The sequence below is a fragment of the Chionomys nivalis genome, chromosome 1, assembly GCF_950005125.1.
Source record: "Chionomys nivalis chromosome 1, mChiNiv1.1, whole genome shotgun sequence".
Classification (NCBI taxonomy): domain Eukaryota; kingdom Metazoa; phylum Chordata; class Mammalia; order Rodentia; family Cricetidae; genus Chionomys; species Chionomys nivalis.
Genome location: NC_080086.1, coordinates 30,173,078 through 30,191,075, shown reverse-complemented (window position 1 = coordinate 30,191,075; position 17,998 = coordinate 30,173,078). Strand labels below are relative to the sequence as shown.

Below are 17,998 nucleotides of genomic sequence, written 5' to 3'. Positions count from 1 at the left end.
CTCGCACGTCTGAAGCACTGTGCTCAGTCCTCAGCACGCATATACGAGGCCTCTTGTTCTAGCACTTAAGCAGTTCAAGCTCACTCTTGGTTATACGGTGAGTTCAAAGGCCAGCCTGGGCTATCATGTAAGACCCAGAAATAAAATAAAAGTGTATGTTGTATCAACAGAGATGAAATTATTTGGCACGGAAATGGTAAAAAGGAACCCTAGCCAAATTTTGCCAAAGATAGGCAAGACTTCATTGGAACTGTGAAATGAATTGCCTGACCTTAGCTGGAGCCAAAGAGACAACACTGGCTGAAAGATAAAACTAAGGTGTTCTCCGAATACAGGAAGAGGCAAGCTTTTTCTCAACTTAATCTACTGACCCAGGGTAAAGTAACCCCTTCCTCCTTTCTTCACATTATTTTATGGGTATGAGTATTTTTCCTGCATGGATGTGTGTATACCATGTGTCCAAGGAGGCCAGAAGCATCACTATGCCTGGCTTCATTTTTGTGTGTCTGTGTGAATGAATGTCATGTGTATATGGTACCTTCCGAGGCCAGAACAGAATGTTGGGTCCCCTGAAGCTGGAGTTACAGGCTATTGCGAGTTGCCAGAGTTGGATGTGGGGATAGGTTCTCCGAAACAGCAGCAAGTGCTCTTAACTGTGGCGCCCTCTAGCCACTGGTGCTGGTAGCGTCCTCCTCGGTCCTTGGGCTTGAGCCCAGTGCTGCACACAAGCTAGGCGAGTGCTGCTACTGCGTTATAGCGCCCTCTTTATTTTGAAGCAGGTTCTAAGCCCAAGCTAGTTTAGTCTTGAACTTGGGATCCTCCTGTTTCTCCAGTAGCTTGGGTTTACAGGTCTGTGCCACCAGGTCTGGCAGGTTTGGTAATTTTCCATTGGCCAGCAGCACAGTTTCAGAAGATCCCCCTCTCCCCCCACCACCACCGCGAGACATAGTTTCCCTGTGTAACTCTGGCTATCCTGGAACTCACACCGTTGATCAGGTTGGCCTCGAACTTAGGGATCCACCAGCCTCTGTCTCCCTAAGCGCTGGGATTTAAGGGCCACCAAGCCTGGCGAAAAATGCTTTTCTCCTTATTGAAGGGTCTACTCATTCCAGAAACCGCTGAGTTCTTGCAGCGGGTGCCATTGTCCTGTGCAAATATCCTGGTGGTGTTGAAGGTTTGGGTAAACCAAATGGTTTGGTAAACCAAATGACTTTTGGTTTACTGATTAATGGCATCCAGACTCCGTGTTCCTGGGAAGACGATTAGTCAAGTCAACCATCTAGGAAAACATCGAAGGGCCTGGAGTTAATGGCCAGATAATGGATAATGGATTACATGGTAGCAATCTAAAAGTCTGACTTTTTTTTTAAAAAAAAAAAAAAAAAAAAAACCAAAAAAAACCCAAGTTCTCAGTATATAAACTACACCCCGGGCTGCCAGGGCCTCCTAGTTTAAGAGCGCATTAGGAGAGGTGACGGAATGGCTGGACAAGCACCCTCTTAGGGCCTCTACCGAGGCGGGGTGAAGGGCGAAGAGCCAGCCTCAGGGGGCTTGGATGAAGCCGCATCCTTGAGGAGTGGTCAAGGACCGTCGAGGCAGAGGAGCTGCCGCAGCTCCAGGCCGACCCTAGCAGGAGGAAGGCGGCCCGATGCTTGGCGGTAGCAATAACGGAGCTAGCGGCTCCGGACGCCGATCCCTCCTTGGCCTCGCGCGCGCGTGCGTCATGATTTGCGACAGATTGCTTTGCGGCTCGGGTCGCCTCATGACTTGACTTACGGCGCCTCCTTCGGGTATGTGCGGACCTCCTTCCCGGTGTGCCCTGAGCCTGCGTCTCCGTCTCTCCTGCTTGGCCCCCTTCGGCCTCCCGGTGCCGGGACCGAGCTCCTGCGTGCCCCGCGTTCCGAGGCGCGTGAGTGGGTGTTTCCGGCGGTGTGGCGGGGCGTGGGGCCCTGCCGACTGGACGTCCTCGGCGGCTGCTCAGCCTGTCCTCCCTGCGGGCTCCGCCGGTGCTAGAGAAGGCGCCGGCCGGGTCGGGGTGCTGGCCTTGGGAGGGTAGCCTGGAGGCGGTGGCTGGGTGAAGTTGGGAAGAACCGGTGGACTTAGGGAATTTGACATTCAGGGTAGCCGCATAGTCCGCCTTTCTGGACTTTGAAAAATGAGGCGTGCAGTAATACACTGACTTCACTCCTTGGAGAGGCACAGTTTTGTGGTTACTAGTACGTTTTCGAGGTTCACAACCCCTAGCATTATCGAATTTCACACCATTTTCATCACCCCTAAGTAAATTCTGAAGCCCTAGTTAACTCCCCTCCCGTTTTCCCAACTCCCAGCATCCCTTCTGCTTTGCATCTGTGAACTTGCCTGTTTCCCTGGTGTGAAATGATACGGTGCTTTTAATGAGCGTTTAGGGTCTGTTTCAGTTGAATCAGTGTGTATCCCGCTTTCACTGTCCATCGGTTGATTCCACTTCCTTGCTCTTGTGGATGTAGCAGCGTACACACAGATGTACGGGCATCTGTAGTTGGATCTAGAGTCCTTTGGGCATATGCATACGAGAGGGTTAGCTGGGTCATGAGGTAAAGAACTAGCTTAGTTCTTTAAGATATGCTCAACACTAATTTCTGAATTGGTTGCACTAATTTATATTCCCACCAAGTCCTCCCTCCTAGCCAATTAGTGTTTTCCTTGTTGACAGCCATCCTGACTGGAATGAGATGGAATCTCAGTAGTTTTAGTTTACCTTTATTTGGTGGCTAAAGATGTTGACCACTTAAGCTATATCATTGACCTGGGCCTGGCTGGCCGGTTCAGTAGTTTCTGCTCTTGGAGAGAACTGGCTTGGGTTCCCAACGCCCATCATCAGGTGCCTACGGCCACTTTTAGCCCCAGCTCCAGTGGATCTGATGCTTCTGGCCTTCATGGGCACCTTCACTCATTCACATACCCACACACAGACACATAGGTACGGAATTAAAATTGATTTTGAAAAGATTTGAACTTAGCTGGGCGGTGGTGGTGCACACCTTTAATCCCAGCCCTCGGGAGGCAGAGGTAGGCGGATCTCTGTAAGTTCGAGGCCAGCCTGGTCTACAGTGTGAGTTTCAGGACAGCTAGGACTGTTACATAGAGAAACCCTGTCTCAAAAACAAAACAAACAAACAAACAAAAAAAAAAGATTTGAACTATTAGAACATCTTCCACAGAGAACATCTCAGAAGAGTCGGAAAGATCATAAGGGCCAGAAGACCAGGAAGTCTGCTGTAACGGTGTCTTTTACATGACAAGGACATTACACTGTGTGACATCTCAGTATTGCTGCCTTACTAAAACATGGGCAGCTACAGGACCAACTGACATGCCAGCTTGGATGGGGAAGCTCTCACAGCGCTCCACCTCTAGATGAAGAGCTATAGGCAATTATTGACTGTTGGAGAGAGAATAAGTCTTTCCCAGAAAGTACCAAGTGATTATCCAGTGCCAAGTGATCAGCCCGGAAATCATAGACATACATGCCCCATTAACCAGACTCAGCAGGCTTGTGTTTATATATTTATTCATGTATGTATGTTTGTTATGTATGTAAAAGGAAGAAAGCCATGAAGTTTGTGGGTGGGGAGTTATGGGAGGTATTGGAGGTGAGGAAGAGGAAATAATATGATTATGTAAAATTATCCATAGCAAGAATTCTGTAATACTGATAACATCGTAATACTGATATAACACCATATGTTCTCAGTGTAAGCATTTACCTTTTCTAGCCCACAATAGTACATGTGTTAACTGGAAGAATAGCTAGGTTTATCTGTGTCTTGGCAGATCCTACCTGACCCCTGAGAGACATTGTCCCCTAAGTAAGTGCTTTATTTGATTTGGGATAGAGGCTCTTGCTTTTTCCTCTATTTTTTTGAGCTTTATATTAATGTTTTATTTGTTTGTTTGTTTTGAACCTAGTTTGGCAATGTCAACCAACTTGGGGCTTTTTTCTTTTTCTTTTTTTTTTTTTAATTTTATTTTATGTGTATCGGTGTTTTGCCATGAGTATTGGGTCCCATGGAGCTGGAGTTACAGACAGTTGTGAGCTTCCATGTGGTTGCTGGGAATTGAATACAGGACCTCTGGAAGAGCAGTCAGTGCTCTTAACCCCTGAGCCATCTCTCTAGCCCAATTATTTTTTAAGTGAAGAAATACAGATGCTTCTATTTGCAGATGCCAACAACCTATACTTAAAACACCACAAAGACTATACCAGAATATTCTTGAAGATGTGATAAATGATTTCAGAATGCCACAAAATATATAATCAGCATACAGAAATCAAAGTCTGTTTCATAGTACCAGCTAAGAAAGAAAACAATAACAATTTACAATATTTACATTAAAATAAAACAAACAAAAACTAGCCAGCCAAAACCCAGCTGTGTAACAGAACACAGGAAGCTCTTATCTTTGCTTCTCCTCTGAATCTGTCGCCTAATCCTCTCCCCATTACTGCTTTATTTAAACAGAGTCAACATGGCTGGAGCTGAGGAAGTGGTCCACGGAGGTTGTGACAACCATTCTCCCTTTGCTGGTGGGAAGTCTGTGCTGTGCTTTGGGCAGGTAACTAGCTGCTTCATTCTGAAGTCTAAGTGAGGAGAGTTAGGATGAAGTGATCTTTTTCTGAACTCCCTTATCCTTTGATGCAGTGTTTTAGGGGCTTTGCTGTTTTGGTTTGCAGCACTGAGGATTGAATTTAGAGCTCTACCACTGAGCTATTGTATCCCCAGCATGGTGCTGTATTTTGTCATTTTGTCCCAAGGTCTTTAGTGACTTAGTCTACTCGTGAACTTTGCAGGAAAGTCTAATAGTAGGGCCAGTAAGGTGGCTCAGCAGATGGCCCCTGCTGCTAAGCCTGATGACCTGAGATCTGTCCTTGGGATCCGCATGGTAGAGGAAGAACTGACCCCTGCTAGTGGTCCTCTGAGTTCATGCTCACACTGTGCTACTGTGTGCTTACGTCTACATATGCAAAATAAATACGTTTGAGAAATGTAATATAACGTTTAAAAACTTGTAGTACAAGGGATTACATTTAGGTGTAAATTTTTGTGTTCATGTGTTATAAAATTTTACCCTATTTGAATGTATAATGTAGATAGAGTATGGTACATGTATGGGATGCTTCTCTGTGTGTAGAAATTGTGCATGAACTGGGCCGTGGTGGCGCACGCCTCTAATCCCAGCACTCAGGTGGCAGAGGCAGGTGGATCTCTGTGAGTTTGAAACCAGCCTGGTCTACAAGAGCTAGTTCCAGGACAGGCTCCAAAGCTACAGAGAAACCCTGTCTCCAAAACCAAAAAACAACAACAACAAAAAAGAAATTGTGTGAAAGATTCTTGTTTTGTCTATCCAAATTCTGTCTTTATCAAAGAATTGTTAGGACTTACCTAATTTAAACAAGACAAGGGAATAAACCTCAGAGATCAACCATGATATATTTGTTTCACTGAGAGATGGGAATTGTGGAAGTGGGTATTGTAAGAGCTTTGCTCCTTTTGCCTTCCTTGCCTGTGGAGTGAGGTTTGGGCTCTGAGGTGGTAAGTTGGGTTTCCTAGCTCTGCTTCAGAGGATTGGAGCTCCCTCAGTGAGAGAGCTTGCTTAGCCTGTGGGAGACCTTGGGGTCTGTCCCTAGCTCCACAAAGCAAAAAAATCAAAACCTAACCTAGCTTGAGAAAGTTTAAGAAGGATAGCGATGATACTATGTTAAAAGCAGCATTTTTGTATTAATTTTGTTTTTGTTTTTCGAGACAGGGCCTCTCTACAGAGCCGTAGCTGTCTTAGAACTCACTATGTAGACAGGCTGATCTCAAACTCACAGAGATTCACTTGCCTCTGCCTCCCAAGTACTGGGATTAAAAGGGTATGCCACCACGACCTGTTTACATTTTTTTTTTTCAGTTTTTGGAGACAAGGTTTCTTTGTGTAGCCCTGGCTGTCCTGAACTTGCTCCGTAGATCAGGCTGGCCTCAAACTCACAGAGCTCCGTCTGACTTTCCCTCCTCAGTGCTGGGATTAAAGGTGTGCACCACCACTACCTGACTTAAAGCAATGTGTAATGCGTGCATAAAGTTAGGCTTTTTATAGGCTACCATTTTGATACATGTTTGCATGATATGTCCAGTACTTTTCCCTGGGCTGAGGGTGGAACCTAGAGCCTCGTGTGCTAGGTGGGTGCTGTAATCTATAGTCAGCTCTTCTCAGTTCTCAAGAGGGGGAAGAGGAGCTGTGTCGGGAAACTCAGGGAGATTTCCCCTTCTGGATTGCAGAGCCAGTACACAGCTGAAGAGTACCAGGCCATCCAGAGGGCTCTGAGGCAGAGGCTGGGCCCAGAGTACATCAGCAGCCGCATGGCTGGAGGAGGCCAGAAGGTAAGTTGAGTCTTGGGCACATATCTAGCAGTTGATAGAGAAATTCTGCCTGTTGGTTTTACTAGATTCCACAGATTGAGAGGCTCTTGTTCCCTATTACTAAAGACCTCGTACCTCTGGAAGGGGTGGGTTTCAGACTTCTTTGTCATTTGTAGTGGCCCAAACACTGTCTTGAGGTTGCTGTAAATTCCATGTTGAGAATTTTATATCATCTTTAAATGTTCTCTTTACTACTTGCTTCTAATTTCATTCCATTTCCTTCCTTCCTCCCTCCCTCCCTCCCCCCTCCCCCCTCTCCCCCCCCTCCCTTCCTTCCTTCCATTTTTCCAGACAATGTTTCTCTGTATAGTCCTGGCTGTCCTGGAACTCACTTTATAGACCAGGCCTTGAACTTGGAGAGATCCTCCTGCCTCTGCCTCCCAAGTGCTGGGTTTAAAGGCGTGCACAGCTGTAGCATACTTTCTTTGGGGCTGCCATCCAGTTCCCAGTCATGACATGGGGAATTATTATTAGCTGTGAATTTTCAGGCTTATCTTCTCTCACTAGCTCTTATAACTTACTTTAACCTGTTTCTCTTCATCTTTGTTTTGCCTCAGACTTTCTACTTTTTTCTTTCTATATGTCCTACTCCATGTCTGTCTGTCTGGCAGCTGTCTGCCTTCTGGGCCCAGATGTGTTCCTCGCTTTTTCCCTTGTCCTCTCTCCTCTCAAGCCAAGATTTCTTCTCCTGATAATTCTTTCTGCCCACCAGCCCCACCTGTTCCTCCTCTGCCTCCTCTGTCTATTCAGCTTTTTATTAGGCCAGTCAGGTGCCTAAGGCAGGCACGGTGAAACAGCAACGCATCTTTATGTAATTAAACAAATGTAGCACATCTATACATAGTGAAAGTAACGTCCCACAATAAGCCAGCACACCAAACCTTGCCTCCAGTTTTAACAATCTTCTTCTGGCCGGGCGGTGGTGGCGCACGCCTTTAATCCCAGCACTCGGGAGGCAGAGGCAGGCGGATCTCTGAGTTCGAGACCAGCCTGGTCTACAAGAGCTAGTTCCAGGACAGGCTCCAAAACCACAGAGAAACCCTGTCTCAAAAAAAAAAAAAACCAATCTTCTTCTGTTGCTGAAGGACAGCTCCTGGCCTCCTGCTGGAAAGCTTATGCTGCCCCAGAGCTGCTCATGCTGAAGCTCTGTGTGTGGTTTTGGTCCTCCAGAAGCTGTGCCGTAGGTCAGCCTGAAGTTTCTGAGACTGGTCCCTTCCCAGAGATTGACTGATAGTTCTAGTTTGATTCTTCCAAAAGTCTCTGAAATATTTGCATTGAGATTTCCTGTGGAAAGGAAGTTTTGCCAAAAACATATGAGGAATAAATGAATTTTAATTAACTTTTAAAAATACCAACACCAAGGACATTTTAATAGCTTTTTCTTAAAAATGTATTTTCTAGGTGTGTTACATTGAAGGTCATCGGGTGATTAACCTGGCCAATGAGATGTTTGGTTACAATGGCTGGGCACACTCCATCACCCAGCAGAATGTGGGTATGTTCCCTGCGTGTGCTGACTGCTTTATGCTCATTGTTTCATAACTGGTTTTCCCCTGCTTAGAGTTTAGTGAGTCAGGGTTTGGGTAGGTGGGTTGGTTGCCAGCCAAGGAAAGTAACTAGGTGCAGGGAACAGTGTCTTTCCAACTGGTTCTCTTTCCCATTCCTAGATTTTGTTGACCTCAACAATGGCAAATTCTACGTGGGAGTCTGTGCATTTGTCAGGGTGCAGTTAAAGGTGAGGGGGTGGGGTGCCACTGCTGCCTGGGAGGACTGACTAGACAGAGTGAGCAGGGAGGGAGTCTTGAGTGTAGGCCTGGGGTGTGCCTTAACCAGGGTGCCTTATGGCAGTATTCAAATGTCCTGTGCACCTGCCCTCAAGAGAGTGTTGACAGGATGTGTTGTGTCTTAACTCATCTTACGTTGATGCCCAAAAGTTTGACCACATAAATACAAAAGGAGTGTGTGTGTGTAACTTAACAGTGGAAAATCTTTTTATAATGCAACAACCTAAGTGCCATAGGGGATTAAATTCTATCATTTATTTGAAGCAGTGCTGTGTCCCATAGCCCTTACTTCAGTTTAGATCAGCGGTTCTCAATCTATGAGGGGTCAAACGACCCTTTCACGGAGGTCACCTAAGACAGCTGCATACCAGATATTTGCATTACGATCCATAACAGTAGCAAAATTACAGATATGAAGTAGCAACAAAATGCTATGATGGTGGGGAGGTCACCACAACACAAGAAAGGTTGAGAGCTGCTGCCCTAAACATCTCACTGTGCAGGTCCTGGGTGCCTGAGGCTCAGGCTTCTTTCTCTGCCTCCTGTTGTAATAATGAGCGGCGGGGCTGCATCCCCAGCACCCGGCCGCCCGCATGGCTTATGCCCAAAATAATTACACGGAAACTGTATTTTTTTAATCATTGCCTGGCCCATTAGTTCCAGCCTCTTATTGGCTAGCTCTTACATATTGATCTAACCCATTTTTAATATTTTGTGTAGTACCATGAGCTGGCTTACCAGGGAAGATCTTAACCTGCGTCTGTCTGGAGTGGGAGAATCATGGCGACTCCTGACTCGGCTTCTTTCTCCCAGCATTCTCTCTGTTTACTCCACCCACCTAAGGGCTGGCCTATAAATGGGCCTAGACAGTTTCTTCATTAAATGAAAGTAATTCCTCCATCATTCCGCCCAACGTGGGGCTGGCCTATAAATGGGCCTAGACAGTTTCTTCATTATTTAACCAATAACCTTCCTCCATCAGCCTCCTGTGGACTGAAATGACAGGCATGTGCTCCCACCAGCTTCAATAAAGTCTCAGTACATAGAGCCTAGGTTATGCCGAAACTGGCGGTTTACAGTTACAGTTCCTGAGTTACAGGATTGTGCTGTCCTGCTAAGCTGCACTCTTATCAGAAATGTCATTGTCCTAATATATTATGACTGGAAATTCCGTTTATAACTCCATTGTGTTTCTAGAATATGTGTGTGTGTGTGTGTGTGTGTGGATAGATAGATAGATAGATAGATAGATAGATAGATAGATAGATAGATAGATAGATAGATAGATAAAAACTGTTGAACTGTTGTTTTTGGTCAATTCATATTGACCAAAGACTTTAAAGACTTGTCACTGACCACGAGCATGTTTCTAGGCAGATATGTTCCAGACAACACTTCTAGAAATTGATATATATATATATTTTTTTCGAAACAGTGTTACTCTGTAGCTTTGGAGCCTTCCTGGAACTAGCTCTTGTAGACCAGGCTGGCCTCAAACTCACAGAGATCCGCCTGCCTCTGCCTCCCGAGTACTGGGATTAAAGGCATGCGTCACCACCGCCCGGCTAGAAATGGATAGCTTAAGCTCTGTGCTGTTGTCTCTTCAGTAGGGTCCTGGAGCCACAGCCTGGGGGGTGGTGGGGGTGGTAGTGGTATTGGTTTCTTTGGTTTTTTTTTTTTTTTTTTTTTGAGTGCTGTTGCTCAGGGAAGAGGACCATAGCTCCCATATTAGAGCTCCAACAATGTCCCTTTCTACCTCAGGATGGGTCCTATCATGAGGACGTGGGTTATGGAGTTAGTGAGGGCCTCAGGTCAAAGGCTTTGTCACTGGAGAAGGCTAGGAAGGAGGCTGTGACTGACGGGCTGAAGCGGGCACTCAGGTAAGAAGGAGCCGGGCTCCAGCCACCTCATGTCAGCTCATCTTTCAGAAGCGGCACGTTTCCTTGGGTCAGAGATCTGATAACGTGAGAAGATAGGTCTCATTCTATCCTGATGCTGTGTTTCCTTGCTTGCTTCTGTACTTTCCCGTGGATGCAGGGCTGAATCTGACTGTCCGCAGTGCTGGTTCCTCCCTTCCGAATACACTGACTCAAAGTTTAGTTTGCCTCAGTTCAGGATTGATTTGCCATATTGTTGTGGGTCTGGGGTGGAGACGTTAAAAAACAAACAAAAAAACCCAGAAAACAAACCCCGTGATCTGTACTCCCAGAGGGCAAATCCGCAGTGACCTAACATCTCTCACTGGCCTCCAGCTCCTAAGATCCCATCAGTTCTGCCCCATTCCCTAGAGGCCTGGCCTTTAGCAGGTGGGTTGTGTGCGGGGCTTCGTAGCACTCAGTGTCCCTTTGGAAATCTGTGCCGGGTCACCGCTGTGCTCAGAAGCTAGTGTAATGCAGGAATGTGACGTGGTCCGCTGTGTCTCACTCAGCCAGCGCCCATTTCCTCTCCTGGGTTGCAGCTTTGTAGTGTTGTAACTGTCAGATGTAACTGAACTGTCTGGCTTTTTGTCATTTAGGAGTTTTGGGAATGCACTTGGAAACTGCATTCTGGACAAAGACTACCTGAGGTCACTAAATAAGCTTCCACGACAGGTATGTTAACAGCGAGGAGTGGGGTGCGGGCGCTTGCTGTCACAGCATACAACTTCTCCAGTATGTCCTTGAGTGTAGCTACAGGAAGGAGAAGGCTAGAGGTAAGACGTTAGCTGTCTTTCTCAGTTGCTCTACCTTATATTTGAGACAGGGTCTCTCACTGACCTGAAGCTCAGCAGTTAGGATACACTGGTTGGCCATTGAGCTCAAGGGATCCTTCAGGGTTGGTATTATAGTCATTTGTTACTCCACCCAGCTTTTATATGGGTGCTGAATATCAAACTCAAGTCCTTATAGGTGACAATATAGTTGGATACAGTTTTTGTAATCCATTTAAAACAGTTACCAATAGGATAGTTATTATTTCCATTTTTCTGATTTTCCGCATATCTTATAGGTTTTTTTTGTTGTTGTTGTTCTTGGACCTTTGCCTTCCTTTGTTTTGATTTTTTGTATGGCTGATTTGATTCTTCATATTTCCATTGTGTACATTCTTAGATAATTTCCTTGTAGTTTCCATTGGAGTTGCATAAATCATGTTAGTGGTAATAGTTGCTTTAAAATGGCATCAGTTTAACTCTAGTTGATAATAACACTACTTTATATATGATATATTCATTGCTGTAGGCTTGAGTTTTGTTGACCCAGGGTCTTAGGGTATAGCTAAGGCTGGTCTGGAACTCAGAGCTACCTGCCTCTGCATCCCAAGTGCTGGGATTAAGGGTATGCCCCACCATATCTGGCAGGTTTTTTTGTTTTTGTTTCTTGAGATAGGGTTTGTAGCTTTGGAGCCTATCCTGGAACTAGTTCTTGTAGACCAGGCTAGCCTCAAACTCACAGAGATCCACCTGCCTCTGCCTCCCGAGTACTAGGATTAAAGGTGTGCGCCATCACCGCCCGCAGTTTTTTTTTTTAATTAAAATTTTTCTTTTATTGCTTTGCTCTTTAAATTCTGTGTAGGAGCATTACAGTGACATTTTTCTGTGTATGCCAGCGTTTTTTGGGAGAACTTTGTATTTCTTTGTCTTTGTGCTGCTACTTGTCTTTTTTGGATTTTTCGAGACAGGGTTTCTCCGTAGCTTTTGGTTCCTGTCCTGGAACTAGCTCTTGTAGACCAGGCTGGCCTCGAACTCACAGAGATCCGCCTGCCTCTGCTGCTACTTGTCTTTTTGAATCTGAAGGACTCTATTTTCTTTTCCTTCCCCTCTCCCTTCTGCCTTCCTTCCAGTTCTCTTTTCCTTTTTTCTAAGACAGTGTCTCAAGGTGTAGCTCAGGTTGCCTTGAGCTTGCAGCTATTCGCTGCCTGTGCCTCCTAAAGCACTGGATTATAGGTTTGTGCCACTGTGCAAAGGAAAAGGGATACGTATACCGCAAAGACAGATCAGCCACCAAGGAAAGAGTCAAGTTAGACTATATAGACTATTTTCATCAAAAGCATTTAATCTTTATTGAAACTTATTACTGATACAGAACAGTTCAAAATACAAATGAATTGCTCTTGTTAAAATATGTCAGATGTCGCTGGGCAGCGGTGGCGCACGCCTTTAATCCCAACACTCGGGAGGCAGAGGCAGGCAGATCTTTGTGAGTTCAAGACCAACCTGGACTACAGAGTAAATTCCAGAACTGGCTACATGGCTTACATAGCTACTGAGAAACCCTGTCTTGGAAAAAAAAACAAACACAAAACAACAACAAAAAGGTCAGATATCTGCAGCCTCAGCTGCTCAGGCTTGCCTAGGCCCAGGAGTTTGCCATCAGTGTGGGAACAGATAGGTCATAGGTCAAGGATCATCAAGCAGTATGTCTGCGGATGTGCATGACGCGGGGGAGGGGAGAAGCTGGGTATGGGGTGCATTCAGTTTTTCTACCTCTTTCCCTTTCTTTCTAGCTCCCTCTTGAAGTGGATTTAACTAAAACAAAGAGAGAAGATTTTGAACCATCTGTGGAACAGGCAAGATATAACAGCTGCCGACAGAATGAAGCACTGGGACCCTCAAAACTACAAGAAGCAACTTCCCCTTGCAGACCAAGCCACCCACATGATTCGGACAGTAGGCTGCAGGGGGCTAAGGACTGCAGCAGCTCCTGGTACTGGACTCAGGTTCCCTCCCTTTCCTCTTCCGCCCCTTTTAGCCTGGCTTTGGTTGCTTCCACTCCTGCCTTTGAAACCAACTGGTTTGTGTGCTTCTTCAAGCCGGGTCCTTTGTGGTTAACTTGGTTTGCAGCAGTCTGGCCGCCACCAGGGAGAGTGATGCCATTCACCAGCGGAAGCTCCGGAAGCTCCGGCAGAAGCAGCTGCAGCAGCAGTTCCGCCAGCGGATGGAGGCTCGCCTGCAGGGCCAGGCACCTGCTGCAGAGGTGGAAGCCGAACCTGAGGGTGTGTGAGGATGTGTGATGGGGAGATTGTGACTCACTCCAGGCTGTGCCTCGCTAGGGCTTCTCAGAGTTCCATGTAGGACAGATGACCCCATGGAATTAGGATGGTAAAATATGCTCTGCTCCTTCCCAGTTCTAAAGACGAGGGGATTTTCAGGGAGGTCATCGGCCATGATTGACATAATCTGCACCACTTGGGAGGCAGAGGCAGGTGGATCTGTGAGCTCCAAGTTGGCCTGGAATACATGGTGAGGTCCCTCCCCATCTTCTGGAATTTGAAATTTCAAGTAAAGAATTGCTTTGTCTCTGCATTAGGAAACTTGCCTCTTGGATGGCTTTTGAATGTAAGACAAAGCTGAAAGATAACTGGAGCTTTTAGCAGATTCTTTACTCAGGAGCTTAAATTAACCTGAGCTCGGATTTCACAGAATTAGATATTTCTGATGTGCAGACATTTATTAAGTACTTTTCTGGTCCAGAGAACGTTTGCCCTTTTTCTCTGTGTAGTGAAGGTACAAGAGACAGGTTATATGCTGGTTCTCACCCCTTAACCCAATGCAACATTAATGTAGGAAAAGAAAAACAAACAAACCAAAACATATCTCCATTCTGGGCACATCCTGAGTAATGAGTTAGCCTAAAAGTTTGGCTTCTGGCCATGCCAGGAGCTTGAAGGGCAGGGATGGGAACTCAGGATGCACTGCTCTGTCCCAGAACCACTGGGCTGGAAGACTCATACCACCCCCCTGCCTTTGCTGTTGACAGGAAAATGGGTTGGGGATTTTGCTCAGATGGTAAAATGTTTGCCGGTGTCCCAAGTTCTGGTGTGGTAATGGTACACTGCTGTTACACTAGGAGAATCAGATATTCAAGATCATCTTGGCTGTATAGGAGTTTAAGGCCTGCCAGAGCTACATGAGAGACTATTTCTCAAAAACAAAATACCAAAGAAAACACCTGGTTCCCCCCACTTTAGTAGACATACAGAGTTGGAGGTAGGCCAAGGAGTTAGGAACCTGAACACTCCCAGGTATATCTGTGCAAGAGGGGAATAGACTTCATCCTGGAGCTGACAAATTAATGTGACCTCTGGCTTGTCCTTTTTCTCCTGTGCACACTATAGCAGTGCTTCCAGCCCCTCCTCCGAAACACAGTACCCCCATAACTGCTGCTTCAGAACTCCTCAGGGAGAAAGCCATCTTCCCAGGTAAATCACTTAAGAATTAAGCAGTAAACATTTAGGAGTATGTGTAAGTTTACTGTGCTGTGTAATTTTTGGCAGATATAGAACTCAAGTTTTTTGGGGGAGGGTTAGGTGTAGTACTGGGATTAAACCTGTGCCCTTGCGACACTAGGCAGGTGCTTTACCATTGAGCTATATCCCCAGCCCGTATATTTCATCTTGTAGTCAGTTCTCTCCTACTACCATGTGGGTCCTGGGTCTTGAACTCAGGTTAGATTTGGTGGCTAGTGACTTTACCTGATTAGCCATCTCTTTGGAACTCATCTGATTTTTAGTGCTGTAAAGATTTATAAAAATAGAAAGAGGTTCCCAAATTGACTGATAGCGAATCTGATACATGTTCTCTAACAAAAGGAAAGACTTGGGGTATTTGTTGGAACAAACAAACAAAAACAAAAAAACAAAAAAAAAATGCAGATTTATCAGAGGGAACTGAAAGCCTGATTTTTTCCTTTTTTAACCATGAGACAGGCTGTCTGTCGTGGAACTGTCCACCTTCCTGCTCACTGCTGGCTGCCATGTGCACCATCACACCTGTCAAAACATGGAAGCTGTTGTAATACTGTGGTTCTCTCTGTAGATAACCCTGAAGACAACCCTGAAATGTGGGACCTGACTCCAGATTTAGAAGACATTATTAAGCCTTTGTCTAGACCAGAACCACCCCACACTTCTACCACCCGAGCCCTCAACCACCAGGAGGTGATTCAGGATGGTGTCCTACACAGCCTTTGCCACCAGATGCCACCAGAAAAACCTGGAGCTGGGCACCTGCAGACTTGCAGCACTTACCAGCATGTACTAGGTAGCAGAGATCTTTGGAAGAACAAAAATCCTGGGTTTGAGTCTATAAAATCTAAAGGGAGGGAGCTAGTTCATTTTAAGAAGTTGAATTAGGGGGACTGGAAAGATGGCTCAGCAGTTACCAGTGCATACTATTCTTGTAGAGGACCAGGATTTAGCTCCTGGCACACATGCATTGGCTCACGACTGCCTACAACCCCAGGTCCAAGGGATTGGACACCCTCTTTCTGGACTCTGGACATCAGACATGTAAATGGTGCATAGACATACATGTAGGCAAAACATCCATCAAAATATATATTTTTTTAAATCTTGGGGAAAATAATTGTTGGGAAAAACAGTACACAGTGACAACATGCCTGTAATCCCAACACTCAGGAGGCTTAGACAGGATTTCCGTTGAGTCTGAGGCCAGCCTGAGCTGTATAGTGAAGTATAGATGAGTTCTGTGGGCTGGGTATTTAGCTCAATGCTAAACTTGATTAGTGTGTTGCAAGGCCCTGGGTTCAATCAGGCCAGTGAGGACTACATATTAAGATCTTTATCAAAAAGAAAAAGGAAAAGCTGGATGGAATGCAAGCAGTGCGGGTAAAGAGTATTTGAGCTATTGGCTCTTGATTTAAGTCCAGATCTAGTCTTTAGATCTAGGATGAGATGACTCTATGAATGCAGCCCAGTATGACATTACAATATTCTCTGTTTTTTTTTTTTGAGTAGCTCTTGCTGAACTTTGACCAAAATGTTTTATAATGTTAAAATGCATGCTTGTAGGAAGCAAAGGCCTGACTAGATCTAGAGAACTGTCATAAGAATGATAGACAGTGGTCACTCTCATTCTGTGTATTGTCTGAATGAGAGTTGCTAGCCTATACAATCCAGAAATGATTAGATTAGCTACTGCTTAAAGTCAAGGCTGCTGCATTTTAAACATTTATCTTTCACAGGAAACTCTGACTCTCATATGAAGATCCAGGACCTGAAGAAAAGGAAACTGGATCCATCCTGAAGCTCAAGTCATGACTAGATTCTGTCACAGGAAGTTTGGTCACAAAATTGTTCCCAAGGCTTTCTTTTGAACTTATTAGAGTACTAGAGTACTTTAAAGAGGTTGTCATATGCTATGATGGGAGGAGGCCTTCCATTGGCTCTGCAAGTTCTCAGTACTATTCATTCAGGCTACCTTCTTTTAGTGATGCAGCCCATCTAAGCACCAGCTTGATCATCACCTTCACTAAATTACATGTTAGCTCATCTCTCCTTTTGTTTTCCACGAAGTGTTAACCAATCAGGCCATGGTGGTGGTTCAGGATCACACATGGACTCAAGTCAACAGAAGCCTCTAGAGAGAGAGAAGTACCAACACGTACAGTGGGTGCTTTCGCGTCTCTGATTTAGGTCTTCTCCATTCTCCATGCTTACCATGTCCTGTGGTTGAATGTGGTTTGTATACAGCAAGAAGGCCAGCATGAATTTTTTTTCAATTTTATATGATTAAGTTATAATAAAGACTACATCTCAACAGTTGCTGCCTTTATAGGGTTTCTCTGTGTAACAACAGCCCTCACTGTTTTGGAACTTACTTTGTAGCCCAGACTTACCTTGAACTCACAGAGATCTCTGGGATTAAAGGTGTGTGCCACCACCCACCACCCACTTCCCATTAGTGCATTTTCAAGCCATCGAGTAAATTTGTATTTAAACATTGACAGAATTGTGGAATTTACAACTGAGATTACTGGTAGATAAGCCTTTCATGGCTGTACTTGGCAAAAGCAAAACTCACATTGATGGTGGAATTCTCATTATACTACATGGAATTTTAAAGAATTGTTTTCTTCTGACTGAAACCTTTGAATGAAAAAATATGGGTTATGGGGGTAGCCACTGCATAATTTCTCATTTAAAGAAATGGCAACCGGGTGATGGTGGTGAATGCCTTTAATCTCAGCATTCAGAAGGCAAAGACAAATCTCTGAGTTCAAGGCCAGCTTCACAGAGAAACCCTGTCTCAAAAAAATAAAAAAAACCATGGCATCTCCCCCAAGCAAGGAAATGATCCAAGGAATAGGGTTTTTTTTTGTTGTTGTTTGTAATTTTACATGTGTTTTGCCTGCATGTACGTGTACATGCATTTGTAGTATCCATGGAGGAGTTAGAAGAAGTTGTTAGATTCCCTGAAACTGGAATTATTGTTGGGGGTGAGCCGCCATGTGGGTGCTGGGAATTGAACTTGGGTTCTCTGCAAAGGCAGTACACACTCTTAACTGCTGAGCTCTCCCTCCAGCCCCAGGAATAGGTTTTTAAGGAAGCGACTACTCTTAACTATACCACCCCCAGTAGTTTTCTTTCCCCAAATGAACAATGAATTTGTAATTTTACTTAAGCTGAATTTGTGGTTTTGTTGTGCTGAATCCTTAAAAAATATCTTTAATTACACTATATTTATTATGCATGAAGAAACTGTTGTTCTCTTTACACCATGTGGGTCTCCCAGGAATCAAGCCAAGATCATCACGCTTAGTGGGGAGTGTCTAATATTGGAGCAGGGCCAGACCTGTCTGTGGGGAGCTGAGACCTCAGATACTTACACAAGTGTTGACTGACAGCAGTTTGCCACATGCCACCAAACTTTGATTTTTCATTTTATAACAGCTTGATTTTTAGGTTAGGATAAAACTACTGTTAAAAGTTCCCAAGGGACAAAATAAAGCCATGGAGAATAAAAGGCATTTTTAGCTAGAAATGACACCC

The 17,998-nt window shown here is 45.1% G+C and overlaps 1 protein-coding gene across 4 annotated transcripts; it reads left to right on the top strand.

The window, feature by feature from the left end:
- The first annotated feature begins 1,781 nt into the window (after positions 1–1,781).
- Rad52 (RAD52 homolog, DNA repair protein) lies at positions 1,782–17,693 on the top strand. 4 transcript variants are annotated; one of them, XM_057773455.1, is made up of 12 exons: positions 1,782–1,905; positions 4,506–4,599; positions 6,306–6,407; positions 7,848–7,941; positions 8,114–8,181; positions 9,992–10,110; positions 10,746–10,821; positions 12,713–12,912; positions 13,053–13,201; positions 14,324–14,407; positions 15,024–15,248; positions 16,192–17,693. In XM_057773455.1, exons 1-12 carry the CDS (start codon positions 1,793–1,795, stop codon positions 16,251–16,253), a joined length of 1,386 nt encoding a protein of 461 aa, XP_057629438.1. In that variant the 5' UTR covers positions 1,782–1,792; the 3' UTR covers positions 16,254–17,693. The 4 variants fall into 4 exon arrangements, with proteins under 4 accessions (XP_057629438.1, XP_057629431.1, XP_057629453.1 ...); XM_057773448.1 differs by having other exon boundaries at positions 13,050–13,201; XM_057773470.1 differs by lacking the exon at positions 15,024–15,248 and having other exon boundaries at positions 13,050–13,201.
- Positions 17,694–17,998: the final 305 nt, after the last annotated feature.